At 54.1% G+C, this 12,962-nt stretch overlaps 1 protein-coding gene across 1 annotated transcript; it reads left to right on the top strand.

Annotated features, from left to right (window-relative positions):
• The first annotated feature begins 1,836 nt into the window (after positions 1 to 1,836).
• PaPKS1 (Polyketide synthase) lies at positions 1,837 to 11,858 on the top strand. Its single transcript, XM_062943755.1, is given in 5 exon segments — positions 1,837 to 4,721; positions 4,812 to 5,103; positions 5,167 to 11,043; positions 11,103 to 11,408; positions 11,420 to 11,858. 4 exon segments carry the CDS (start codon positions 4,429 to 4,431, stop codon positions 11,142 to 11,144), a joined length of 6,504 nt encoding a protein of 2,167 aa, XP_062802493.1. The 5' UTR covers positions 1,837 to 4,428; the 3' UTR covers positions 11,145 to 11,408; positions 11,420 to 11,858.
• Positions 11,859 to 12,962: the final 1,104 nt, after the last annotated feature.

Below are 12,962 nucleotides of genomic sequence, written 5' to 3'. Positions count from 1 at the left end.
AGTGGGCTCCACTAAGAGACATTCCTGATATGATATGTAGTGTTTCATGCCGTCAGAGAATGTAGTGAGCGGTGGACGGCATACTTTGGTAAAGTCTAATTTTGGGATGTTCCTGGTGTACACAGCTTCATAATACAGCATCCCATGAACCCGAACGGTGAGTACCTAGAGAGCATTGACTAGGGCTGGGCATTCACCATGCGAAGGCCTCAACCTTCTCTGATAATGCCATCACAAATCCGGAGACTGCGGTGTCACACAGACAACGGGTTGACAGGCTTCCCCGTCGGATAGAAGAAAATTGATATCAACCTGTCTTACATGTTTAGTATCTTCAACCTCTAACCGACATCCACGTTGGCGTGCTTCCCCAAGTCTTTTGAGCGCAGCCAGCCGCATGGAGATCGGGATATGTTCCGGAATGCCGATGGCCATCCGTATGCTATCTTTGGTCATGCCATCGATACCGGTGATCCGGTCTTGTTCGGGAAAACTTGCACATAGCCATCAGAAGAGATCCAGGAGATGGCCATGAGAATGTAGCCAGCTTGTTGTTCACTTGAGGATGTGGTTATCGCTTTCTGTGCCACCTGTGGCTTGAGGAAAGGCCGCCCGAGTTCCGGCTGGGGAGGACGACAGATGCTGGCTGAAAATGACTCAGTGTTTGCTCATGACAGGACCAGTAAGTGCCGGTGCCATGTCGGCACGAAAATATTGACAGCCTCAAAGAAGGAGGGCTTGTGAAGATGGAAAGCGAAGAGAAGTAGAACACGATGTCTGGCAAAAAAGAGGTTGACCGAGGGTCGTACAGAGGACCCAGCTTTGCGCAAGCCCCGAACCGCACAGCTCTTGGGTGCATAGGGAAGCTGAATCCAGCCAGCAATGACATTTGGCATTGAAGCTGTCTCACGGAACTTTGTCATGTTGTGTGTACGGCCATGGACTTAAAAGCACGACGGGCTAGCAAGCGCATCAACAGAGCAAAGTGCCTCATCTTGCTCTAATATGCGGTTGCCCTTGATGAGTACCGGGTGATCTCATCGAACAGCATATAGCATGCCGAAGGTACAAATATGACTGGAATGCAGTCCCATGGGTTTGGTTATGGAACACAATCGCCTGGTGGTGTCTTGGCAAATCTGGTATTGATCTGGGGAGCATGGCCGGACAAGGGTATCTGTTGGTTAAGAGCAACGGCACAGCGGCTGACGGGCGAAGCGAAACCCGGAGTCCGGTGGTGGTGGTGTGGTGTTGGTGTGGTGGTGGCTGCATGATGACATTGGGAACAGCGACCGGTTATTTCCGCTAGACTGGCCACAGACAGCCGCGCCGCAAGACTGGACGTCGATGAGAAGGTTTCGATAAGCGGACGGCCGGGAGCTGGTTTCCGGGCTTCCTCGGGGCGGGGACAATGCCCGGTGAGCACAACACGGCGACTCTGATCGGGAAGGCTGGAAGGAGATAAAGCTCGTAGATACGAAGGGTCTGACCTCCCGGTGCGAGCACTGATGAGCAGTGACCGTTGAGATGGTAGATTTGGAAGAAGAAACTGGCCCGTCTCGGGCGTTCTGTCGATCGCCGTTTCTTGCAGAAGACGGGAGGAGGCGCTCAGCCGTTGAGCTGATGTAATCCAGGCCTGGAACAAGGCTGCGAGCCATCAGATACCACCACCCAAAACTGTGGCGATGACGTGAGGTGAGGGGCAACGTAAGCTGTATACAATCCAGTTGTCGTGATACCTTTCCAGTGGTTGAGCTTTTGCCATGTGCTCCTGCTCTGTGTGTGTTCTGTGTTCTGTGTTCATCCTGTGTTGCTTTGGTGATTCTGAATAGAGCAGGGTTAGGGGCTTACAGGACTTCAGGGTTATCAGTGGGCGTCCAATCTTCAACTGTGGAGCCGAGTGGTGGAGATGTTCCAGCAGCTACCGAAAGGCGTCCCCGCTTTTTCCCCAGCAAAAGATGCTTGGCGGGAACCTAGAGCCCGAATGCGTGCTCTCCATCAATGAGAAGCTTCGAGCAGTGCGTCATGATTCAACCCACCGCCCAATGCTCATCACAGCGCTCCCTCATTCCGTTTCCGAATGTCAACACTAAATAACGGGCCGAGATCACGGAAGAGCCAAGCCAGAGACCTCAGCGGCAACCATCGGCCAAATTGTTCGATGCATACCGAACGCACACACACACCTAGCTACCTGCTTGGACCGGTCTCGGAGGCTTGCACCAGGCCAGCTACGCTACACCTTCATCTGAACGCCATTTTCTGGCCAACTACCAAGCTAGTTTGACCGTTCAGGCCTGTTATCGACACCCCCTTGTTCCCCCGTCCCTCACGAGGCTGTGGACTTTGAATCAAGACCCAGGGCCCGTTTGCCAGGATGGCCCTGTCGTTTGCTGAGGCCCTCGCTGTGTGCCTTGAAGAAAACATGCTTCTTCCCTGGAGAATCACGGACCAGCTGTTCGGCTGTGCTGCTGTACCTGAGACGCAGGACATCCATCCATCCTTCCAGTTAATGGGGCTAGAGGAGAGAGAGAAAGACAAAATTGGTTGTGTTCAGCATGTCGAAAATCAGTGCCAATATACTGGGTCCTGGGCCGGCAACCAACAGCAGCAGTCGCCTACATGCGGCATCTTGATCGCGAACCGACCGTTAAGATCATATCGTCGTGTGCGGACATGGTCGCCGTCGATCCGCCCAGTGGCGTGGGCGGGTGTTGGAATTTGATGTCTCTCATCTGACCTCCCCTCATCCGGCTGTCTGCTGGAACCATTGCAGCCCTTGACAACCTTGCAGGCGCGTCTCGCAGTGGGTGCACAATTAGAGGAGCAGGAGCAGACTTCAGGTTTTCGATATCATGCCGTGTACATGACAAGTGTGTCGGGATCAGTTGGACCCGTGCGAGCCAGCATCAAGTGTGCTCCTATCTTGCATTCTCGTTCCTGTCGATGGCCACGGCAACGGCGACACAAGCACAATGAGCGAGTTTGAGGCCGCTGATGCTACCTTGCCAGACCTGGGGTCGAAGCTTGATCTGCCTGGTCGTTTTCGGCACAACGTCATGTCTGCCCTGACCCTGCCGTCGCTCTGGAAGTTTCCCGCGGCAGTATTGTGTTGATTTCCGTTCTGCTGCCGCAACCGATCCGGCGGTCGATCTATGTGTCCGTCTGCTTGACAGCTGCAGCAGCTAGCTGGTGGGATGATCTGGACCTATGGGATGCCGTGGAGAGTTGCAATCGCCGGTTATGCCACCTACGGCCGATGAGGCTCCCACCCCTTGTCAGCTGGCGGTAACTACATGCCTTGTTGTCCGCAACCATTCTCACCACGGCTCTCCTGAGGGCGATTTGACAGCACCATGAGCGGTGGCCTGATCCGCCAGGGACCCGCGGCTAAATCAGGCACGATTTGCTGCAAAGGGGAAACTGCGAGCCGCTTTTCAGCAATTTTTGTGTACTCTGTATGGTCGGGTCGTGCGCGCCGTGGGTGTCGTGGGGGAGTCCGTCACCATAGTCCGATGAACGATAGGCTCAGCGGCCGGTCACTGCAAACCTCCTTGCCAGCCATGACGATCAGCAAAGGGCGGGACCCTCTCGGGCCACTGGCGGGTGCCGTATCATCGACGCCGTTGAAAATGGTCTGTTTTGGCTTCGACGCTTTGTCCTTGCCTCTCGCTTCTGAGTTTACGTCGCTGCATATCCCTTACCAGCAGAGCTAGTGTGGCCGCTGGCTAGGGGGTACTGATGGGGCCTGCAAGTGCAGGGCTGGCGTGCTATCCGATAACCCTGTTCCTGCTGTCCGTTCAGGAACTGTTGGATTGGTGGAGCCTGGCTTTCGCAGTGGTTTGCCGGCAAGGGCCGTTTCTGGCCCTCCGTCCTCCCACGGCATCCTCAGCTGTCTGTGTTGGTCATGACAAAAGCCCCGGCCCCATCTTAGCACCATGACCCTTGCGTTGGAGAGTCCCGCTACATGACAATGGCGTTTCTTCAGGCCCAAGTGCGGTGGCTATCGAGCCGGTGTCCCGAGTCGAGGTACCCATCGTTTGCCTATCGAGGGCCGCCCCAAAGGGGAAACCCCAAGACTATCAATGAGTCTTCGGTCACCGAAACTTAGCAACACCGGACACTGGGCTTATCCCACCGGCAAAAAGGATCGTGGATTGGATGGTGCAGCAGAATAGGGGGTGTGGCTACCGTTCTTTGTTGTTGCCACACCTCGCACCCCGCCCCCTGCTTGGAGTTGACTCTCGACGCTGGTGCTGAGCCTTCTCACATGGCAGGCAGATCTAGTATCATTTTTGTCTCTGAGGATCCTGCCCTACGTTTCCGGTCTCGTTCATATAATAAGACCGTGGTAGCTCCCTCCCGGACCCAACTTCCTGGATCATCCACTCACCCCATAATAATCACAACCGTCAACAGGCTTCCAAGATGGCTGACAAGTTGGCATTTCTTCTCTTCGGAGACCAGTCTCTTGATACCCACGGCTTCCTCGCCGAGTTCTTTCGCCAGGAGAAACAGGGTATACTCGCAAAGGCCTTCTTGGAACAAGCCGGGCACGAATTGAGGAAGGAAGTTGAGAAGTTGCCTCGAGTGGAACGATCACGACTGCCGATTTTCCGAACTCTTCAGCAACTAAACGAGAGATACTACGCCCAGAAGCTCAAGCACCCAGGAATCGATGGGGCGTTGTTGTGTATATCTCAACTGGCACACTACATCGAGTGAGACTGCCCCCCCCGGCGATCCACCCTCAAACCCCCTCTCTGGGGTTGCACCGCACACCGTTGAAGCTAACCACAGTACCACTACAGCCACGCAGAGAAGAACTTCGAGGATGTGACCCGGCATGATAGCACCCACCTTGTCGGTCTCTGCTCTGGGCTGTTTGCCGCCTCTGCCATTGCATCGACACCATCCCTGTCAGCCTTGGTACCTGTGGCCGTCCAGGCTGTCCTTCTCGCCTTCAGGACTGGGTCGTACGTTCACACACTGGGAGACCGATTATGTCCTGCCAATGAGCAATCAGAGAGCTGGACATACATCTTCCCAGGGCTCAAGGAGGACGATGCCACGGCTGCCCTCGAGAGCTTCCATCGCGAAAATGTAAGTGTAAACAGTCTCACTCAGTGTCTCATTCTGTGCATGCCAACTGACAACCTGTATCAGGGCATTCCCCAGGCGAGCCGTGCCTATGTCAGTGCCGCCTCCGCCAGCAGCCTCGCCATTTCTGGGCCGCCCACCACGCTCAGACTCTTGGTTGCCAAGGGCAGGCTGTCAGCCAAGCCGACGTCGATTCCAGTCTACGGCCCGTATCATGCCGCTCATCTACACGCCTCCGCCAATATCGACAAGATTCTGCATTTAGATGATCCGGAAGTGGTCGATGCCTTCTACAACACTCGGCCACGGTCGGCGGTTATGTCATGCACATCGGGGACTTGGTTCGCGGCGACGGATACGCGGACGCTGATCAAATCAGTCGTGTTTGAAATTCTCAATGAGACTCTGATGTTTAACAAGGTCCTCGACGGGTGTCTCGAGCGGGCGCGCCAGTTCAAGGGAGATAGCTGTCTCATTTTGCCGCTGGGCCCCACTCAAAATGCCGCGACGCTCGCGAATCTTCTCAAGTCTCAGACAGACTTGGAGGTCATTCTCCGCAAGCCGCCTGCTGTGTCACCGGAGAGCACGTCCTCGACAATCGGGAACCATGGGTCGGTGGGAAGGTGCAAGCTGGCCATTGTCGGCATGGCAGGTCGCTTCCCTGATGCTGCCAGCCACGAGAAGCTCTGGGAGCTGTTGGAGAAGGGCCTGGATGTCCACCGTGTGGTCCCGGCGGATCGCTTTGATGTCAAGTCTCACTATGATCCCACCGGAAAGATCATGAACACCAGTCACACGCCCTATGGCTGCTGGATTGAGAACCCCGGGTTTTTCGACCCTCGGTTTTTCAACATGTCGCCCCGTGAAGCGCTCCAGACCGATCCCATGCAGCGCATGGCCTTGACCACGGCCTATGAAGCTCTCGAGATGTCTGGCTATGTGCCGAACCGGACGCCAACTACCCGCCTTGACCGCATCGGCACCTTTTACGGCCAGACATCTGATGACTGGCGTGAACTGAATGCGGCCCAGGAGGTCGACACCTACTACATCACGGGTGGTGTGCGTGCTTTCGGCCCCGGACGCATCAACTACCACTTTGGTTTCAGCGGACCCAGTCTCAACATTGATACTGCCTGCTCGTCCAGTGCCGCGGCTATGAACGTCGCTTGCTCCTCTCTGTGGGCTCGGGACTGTGACACTGCCATTGTCGGAGGGTTGTCGTGCATGACCAACCCGGACATTTTCTCCGGTCTCAGCAGAGGACAATTCCTATCCAAGAAGGGACCTTGCGCTACTTTCGACAACGAGGCTGACGGTTACTGCCGTGGTGACGGTTGCGCCTCTGTGGTCGTCAAGCGTTTGGAGGATGCCGAAGCTGAGGGTGACAGAATCCTTGCTGTCATCTTGGGTACGGCCACCAACCACTCTGCTGATGCCATCTCCATCACTCATCCTCACGGACCCACGCAGTCTGTCCTTTCTCGCCAGATTCTTGACGAGGCTGGTGTGGATCCCCTTGATGTCGACTATGTTGAAATGCACGGAACCGGCACTCAAGCTGGCGATGGTACCGAGATGGTGTCTGTCACCAATGTCTTTGCCCCCGCAGAGCGCAAGAGACCTGCCAACAGACCTCTCTATCTCGGTGCCGTCAAGGCCAATGTCGGTCACGGAGAGGCTGCTTCTGGTGTGACTGCTCTGTGCAAGGTGCTCATGATGCTCCAAAAGAATGCCATCCCACCCCACGTGGGTATCAAGCAGGGCTCCGTCATCAACAAGACTTTCCCCAAGGATTTGTCTGAGCGCAACGTCAACATTGCCTTCCACACCACCCCCTTCAGAAGAAAGGATGGTAAGCCCAGACGCGTCTTCATCAACAACTTCAGTGCCGCTGGCGGTAACACTGGCTTGCTTCTTGAAGATGCGCCTCAGCGCCCCAAGGCCACCGTTGATCCCCGCAGCCACCACGTTGTCACCCTCACCGGCAAGTCAAAGGCTGCCATGATCCGTAATGCGGAACGCCTTGTTGGCTGGATGGAGAGGAACCCCGAGACGCCGCTGTCTCATGTGGCCTACACCACCACTGCCAGAAAGATTCAGCACTACTGGCGCATGAACGTTGTTGCCAGTGACCTCGACGAGGCGAAGTCGGCCATTTCTACCCGCCTCAAGGAGAACTTCGTCCCTGTTCTCCCTGAGCAGCCCAAGGTTGCCTTCATGTTCACTGGCCAGGGATCTCACTACCCGGCCCTCGGCAAAGAGTTCTATGAGCACTACTCGGTCTTCCGTCAGAACATTGACGAGTTTGACCGCATTGCTCAGATCCATGGTTTCCCATCCTTCTTGCCCCTGATTGACGGCAGCGAGTCTGATGTCTCCAAGCTGTCTCCAGTGGTTGTGCAGCTTGGCCTGGCCTGCTTCGAGATGGCTCTTGCCCGCTTGTGGATATCTTGGGGTATCCGCCCTGCTGTGGTCCTTGGCCACAGTCTGGGTGAGTATGCTGCTCTCGAGGTGGCTGGTGTTCTTTCCGCCAGCGATGCCATCTACCTCGTCGGCGCGCGTGCTCAGCTCCTTGTTGAGAAGTGCACCGCCGGCACCCATGCTATGCTTGCCACCATGGGCTCTGTCGAGACCATCATGGACGCTCTTGGTGTGAAGGCCACTGGTGTTAATGTCGCCTGCATCAATGGCCCTCGCGAGACTGTTCTCAGCGGCGAGTCTAGCGAGATGGCTGAGATTGCCCAACACCTCACCGGCGCCGGCTTCAAGTGCACTCAGCTCCGTGTGCCCTTCGCCTTCCACTCGGCCCAGGTTGACGCCATCCTGGACGAATTTGAGAAGCTCGCCAAGTCTGTACAGTTCAACACCCCCAAGGTGCCCATCATTTCGCCCCTTCTTGGCAAGATGGTCGAGAACGAGCCCATCACGCCTGGCTATCTTCGCAATCATGCCCGTGAGGCCGTCAACTTTCTCGGTGGCCTGGTTTCTGCTCAGCAGTCTGGTGCCATTGACGAGAAGACTGTCTGGCTCGAGGTCGGCCCTCACCCAGTGTTGGCTGGTATGGTCAAGGCTTCTTTTGGCGTTGCCACCATTGCGGTCCCGACTCTTCGTCGCAACGAGGGTTGCTACAGGACTCTGTCCTCCAGCTTGTGCACTCTGCACACCGCTGGTCTAAACATCGACTTCAACGAGTTCCACCGTGACTTCAGCGAATCGGTTCGCCTGCTTGATTTGCCCAGCTACTCGTTCGATGAGAAGAACTACTGGCTGCAGTACACTGGCGACTGGTGCTTGTCCAAGAACCGCGTCGGAACCCAGGCTGGTCCCAAGGCCATCGAGGCCCCCAAGCCCAAGCTGTCCACCACGACCGTTCAGAAGATCACCAAGGAGGAGGTCAACGGCGACGTTGTCATCCTCGAGACCGAGTCCGATCTTTGCCAACCAGAGCTTCGCAACGTGGTCTCTGGTCACTTGGTCAACGGTGCTCCTCTGTGCCCATCTTCGCTCTATGGCGACATGGCCATGACCGCATGCCAGTACGCTTACAAGCTGGTACGGCCCGGGACCGAAAAAATCGGCACCAATGTGGCACACATGGAAGTTCCCAAGACGTTGATCTTCAACGACACCGCAAAGAGCCACATACTGCGCATGACTATCAATGCCAATGCTAGGACCGGCCAAGCCGACATTGTCTTCCACACTGGTGATGGCGCCAAGAGAACCGACCATGCTATCTGCAAGGTCTACTTCGGTGAGCTCGAGGACTGGCAGAACGAGTTTGACCGTGTTGCCTACTTGATCAAGACCCGCATCGACTCACTCAAGGCGGCTGAGCAGCGTGGTGAGGCTTCCAAGATTGGCCGTGGGCTTGCTTACAAGCTCTTCGGTGCTCTTGTCGACTACAACCGCAGATACCAGGGCATGGAGGAGGTCATTTTGGACAGCAAGACTTGCGAGGCTACTGCCAAGATCCGCTTCCAGACTACGCCGGAGGATGGCAACTACGTTTTCAGCCCGTACCACATCGACAGTTCTTGCCACATCTCCGGTTTCATCATCAACGGAACTGACGCCGTCGACTCCCGTGAGCAGGTGTTCATCTCTCACGGTTGGGGTTCGATGAGGTTCACCGAGGTTCCTCAGGCCAACAAGGAGTATCGCAGCTACATCCGCATGCAACCCATCAAGGGCTCCAAGATGTATGCCGGTGATGCCTACGTTTTCGACGGCGACAAGGTCATCGGTATCACGGGTGACATCAAATTCCAAGCAATCCCTCGCAAGGTCCTCAACATGATGCTGCCTCCTCGCGGCACTGCTATTTCCAGCGGACCTGCCCGTGCTGCTCCTGCGGCCAAGGCTGCCCCGGTCAAGGCTGCTCCCGCCAAGAAGAAGAAGGAGACTGTCACCCCCGCCAACATTGGCAAGGTGAACCAGAAGCTCAAGGGTGTTGTCTCCCAGGTCATGGATATCCTTGCCAAGGAGGTCGGCTGCAGCCACGATGAGCTTGCCGACAACATCGCCTTCACAGATCTTGGTGTTGACTCTCTGATGTCCTTGACTGTCAGCGGTCGCATCCGTGAGGAGATGGACCTGGATCTTCACTCCAATGCCTTTGTTGACCACCCCACTATTGGCGTCTTCAAGATTTACTTGGCTCAATTTGAGAAGTCTGGCGTCCAGGCGAGCATCTCTTCCAGCGAATCCGACAACTCTGATGATGAGTCACCTGAGATTGATTCCGACTCCAACGTCACCACTCCTCTTGATGAGAGTGAGACAGGCTCTCTCAAGGGTGATGGTCTGAAGAACGAGTCTGGGTCCTCTAGCAGCGAGCTTCAGAGCATCGTTCGCAACACCATTGCTGGTGAGATGCAGGTCGAGGTTGACGAGATCCTCGCTGCCCCCGACCTTGCCAACCTTGGCATGGACTCGTTGATGAGCTTGTCTATCCTGGGTACACTCCGTGAGAAGACCGGTCTGACGATCCCATCTGATCTCTTTGTCTCCAACCCATCTCTCAAGGATGTTGAGCGTGCCTTGGGCATCGTTGATGCCCCCAAGCCTCGCCCTGCTGCCCTTAAGCAGTCAAAGCAGCAGGCTCCCGCTCCCAAGACCGCTCAGCACCCCCGCATTGGCATTGAGCAGCCCGGCCCTCCCAAGCCTCCCAGACCTACCAACATTGTCGATGACTACCCGAACCGCAAGGCTTCCTCGGTTCTTCTCTCAGGCAGCCACCGCACCGCCACGAAGCATCTCTTCATGATTCCTGATGGCTCCGGTTCCGCTACATCTTACACTGAGATCGCCGACGTGGGAGGTGACTGGGCTGTCTGGGGTCTCTTCTCCCCATTCATGAAGACCCCTGAGGAATACAAGTGCGGTGTCTATGGCATGGCCTCCAAGTTCATTGAGGAGATGAAGCGTCGTCAGCCGCAGGGCCCATACTCCCTTGCCGGTTGGTCCGCGGGTGGTGTCATCGCCTATGAGATCGTCTCCCAGCTGGTCAAGGCTGGTGACGAGGTTGAGCACCTGATCATTATCGATGCTCCTTGCCCCGTCACTATCGAGCCCCTCCCCGAGGGACTCCACGCTTGGTTCGCCTCCATCGGCCTCCTCGGTGACGGCGACGACAAGAAGATCCCCCCTTGGCTCCTGCCCCACTTCGCTGCCAGTGTTTCGGCGCTGAGCAACTACGACGCGGAGCCCATTCCCAAGGAGAAGTGTCCCAAGGTGACGACCATTTGGTGCGAGGACGGTGTGTGCAAGCTGCCCACCGACCCCCGACCAGAACCATACCCCAAGGGACACGCCCTCTTCCTGTTGGACAATCGGACAGACTTTGGTCCCAACAGGTGGGACGAGTACTTGGATGTGAACAAGATGCAGTTCAGACACATGCCAGGGAACCACTTCTCGATGATGCATGATGATCAGGTATGTCTTTTGTTTCCTCCATGCATTTCAGCATCCAACTAACCACACCGTTGACACAGGCCAAGCAACTCGGAAGCTTCATCCGCGAAGTGCTTTTGTAAACAACAGTCATACGAACATGTGAGAGGAGAGGGTAGGCACTAAAAATGAAGATGTGTGTGTAATGGACGGGAAAGACGAGGATTCCTATTAATGAGAGGGTGCTGGGTACTAGTTTGTTTCTCTTTTCTTCCTCTTTTAGTCTCTCATTTGGGGGGAGGAACAACTCATGTACAGGTTCGGTGGGGGCGGTCGGATTCATTTTGTTTTATCATGGGGTGTCATTTTTATGTGTTACTGTCTTTGGATGAAATGGTTTTTTTTTTTTTTTTTTTTTGGTTTGGTACAGTCAGAGACTGCTGATTTATATCTGTCACAAGTATAGTTAACGATTTTCAATCTCCTTTTGGTCATCTCATCTCTTTCCTTGGAAGTGTCAACTGGAGGTCAAAGTCTTTTCCGTTTTTTTTTTAATATTTTGGTATTTTGTTAGCATTGCGTGAAGGGTCTTTTCTCTCGGGTAGTGTTATTTTATCTCTTTTTTAGTTTGTTGGTTCAGTTTTGGGTTGTTGTTTTTTTGTTATAGATCATGCCAATGCTCTCTTGTCGTTTTCGTCCAACGTTGACGGCGGATGAATTTGGCTGTATACTTATTAGGAGGTGGACAAATGTGGCTATTATGCTGCGTCAAGTGCGTGCCTGGAAACGCAGATTTTATTCATAGATGATTCAGATTGAAATGAAGTAGTCCTTTTTAGTTTTGGTTGATACTATGATGATGTTTCTTGGGATGCTTAAAGTGTGTTTGATGTTTTGTTCTTGATGAGCACCGAGGGCGTATTTTACCTGCTCATAGCACTAGGCTGAATGTCGAGGGAATATGCTGCGTGTTGAGTGTTGAGATGCTGAGAAATGTCAGAGTGTTTTGATACTAATTTCTCACAGGAGGTTGGAGTGGTATATCTCCACAGTGCAGTGTATCTGTTAATCTGAGTAGGTAACTTGAATTCAAATACAACACCGTTCTGGGCCCATTAGTGAATCTATTGTCACAATCTGCTGAATATGTAATCTCAAAACTCTCCGGGTGGTGCTTGTGCTTTTGCTTGAATTGTATCTGTTGGCTCCAAATCGGGCAGTTATTTTTGGTTTTGATTTCAAATCGACCTACAATTCGCCACGGAGCCCCGGACTGGCCTCGTTTGTTCTTCTAATAGGTACACAGCCTCCCAACCTCATTCTAAAACGGACAAAACACCCAATGAGGTTGGTCTGGGCGAGCGAGATGATGGTATATTCTAGGCTATCCACGTAAGATGAGTTCGGCATCCGCGAGCTGTCGTGTCTTGGGGTATCAGCACACTACCTTGTTTATTGACCTATAGTACCTAGCTAGTACCAGTAGAGATAATACCTAATTAGGGATCCAATGACGACAACGGGGCTCAACATGCATCTATTAATCAATTCAAGTAACAGACATAGACATTAGTACACGAGGCTTCAATTCTACTGCTGAATAATTCCTCTTATTGTCATATTTGTTAAGGGATACCTCACTGGTTCTTTGCATTTATCGTAGCAGCCATCAGCCGTACAAAACACATCGTCACCACAATGCACGATCTTAGCCCTCAATCCTGCAAGCAATCGAACGCCTTCAATAGCGTCTTTGCCTCTATGCAAGGTTCGAGTGAAGTAGACTGGAGGGCGCCAAAAGAAGAAATTCTGAGGTTGAAGACCACGTTGTGGAGGTCTAGATCAAGCCAGTCAGCGAAGTTGGAATTTGGTTGGATTGCGTAATTTCGGTGTGATGTTGGCGGCGATCATGGCGTTTTGAGGCCTCTCTATAACCCCCCTAATACCAGCTTGTGATTCGC

Source organism: Podospora pseudoanserina, chromosome 2, assembly GCF_035222485.1.
Source record: "Podospora pseudoanserina strain CBS 124.78 chromosome 2, whole genome shotgun sequence".
NCBI classification, from domain to species: domain Eukaryota; kingdom Fungi; phylum Ascomycota; class Sordariomycetes; order Sordariales; family Podosporaceae; genus Podospora; species Podospora pseudoanserina.
This window is presented reverse-complemented; position numbering and strand designations above follow the sequence as displayed.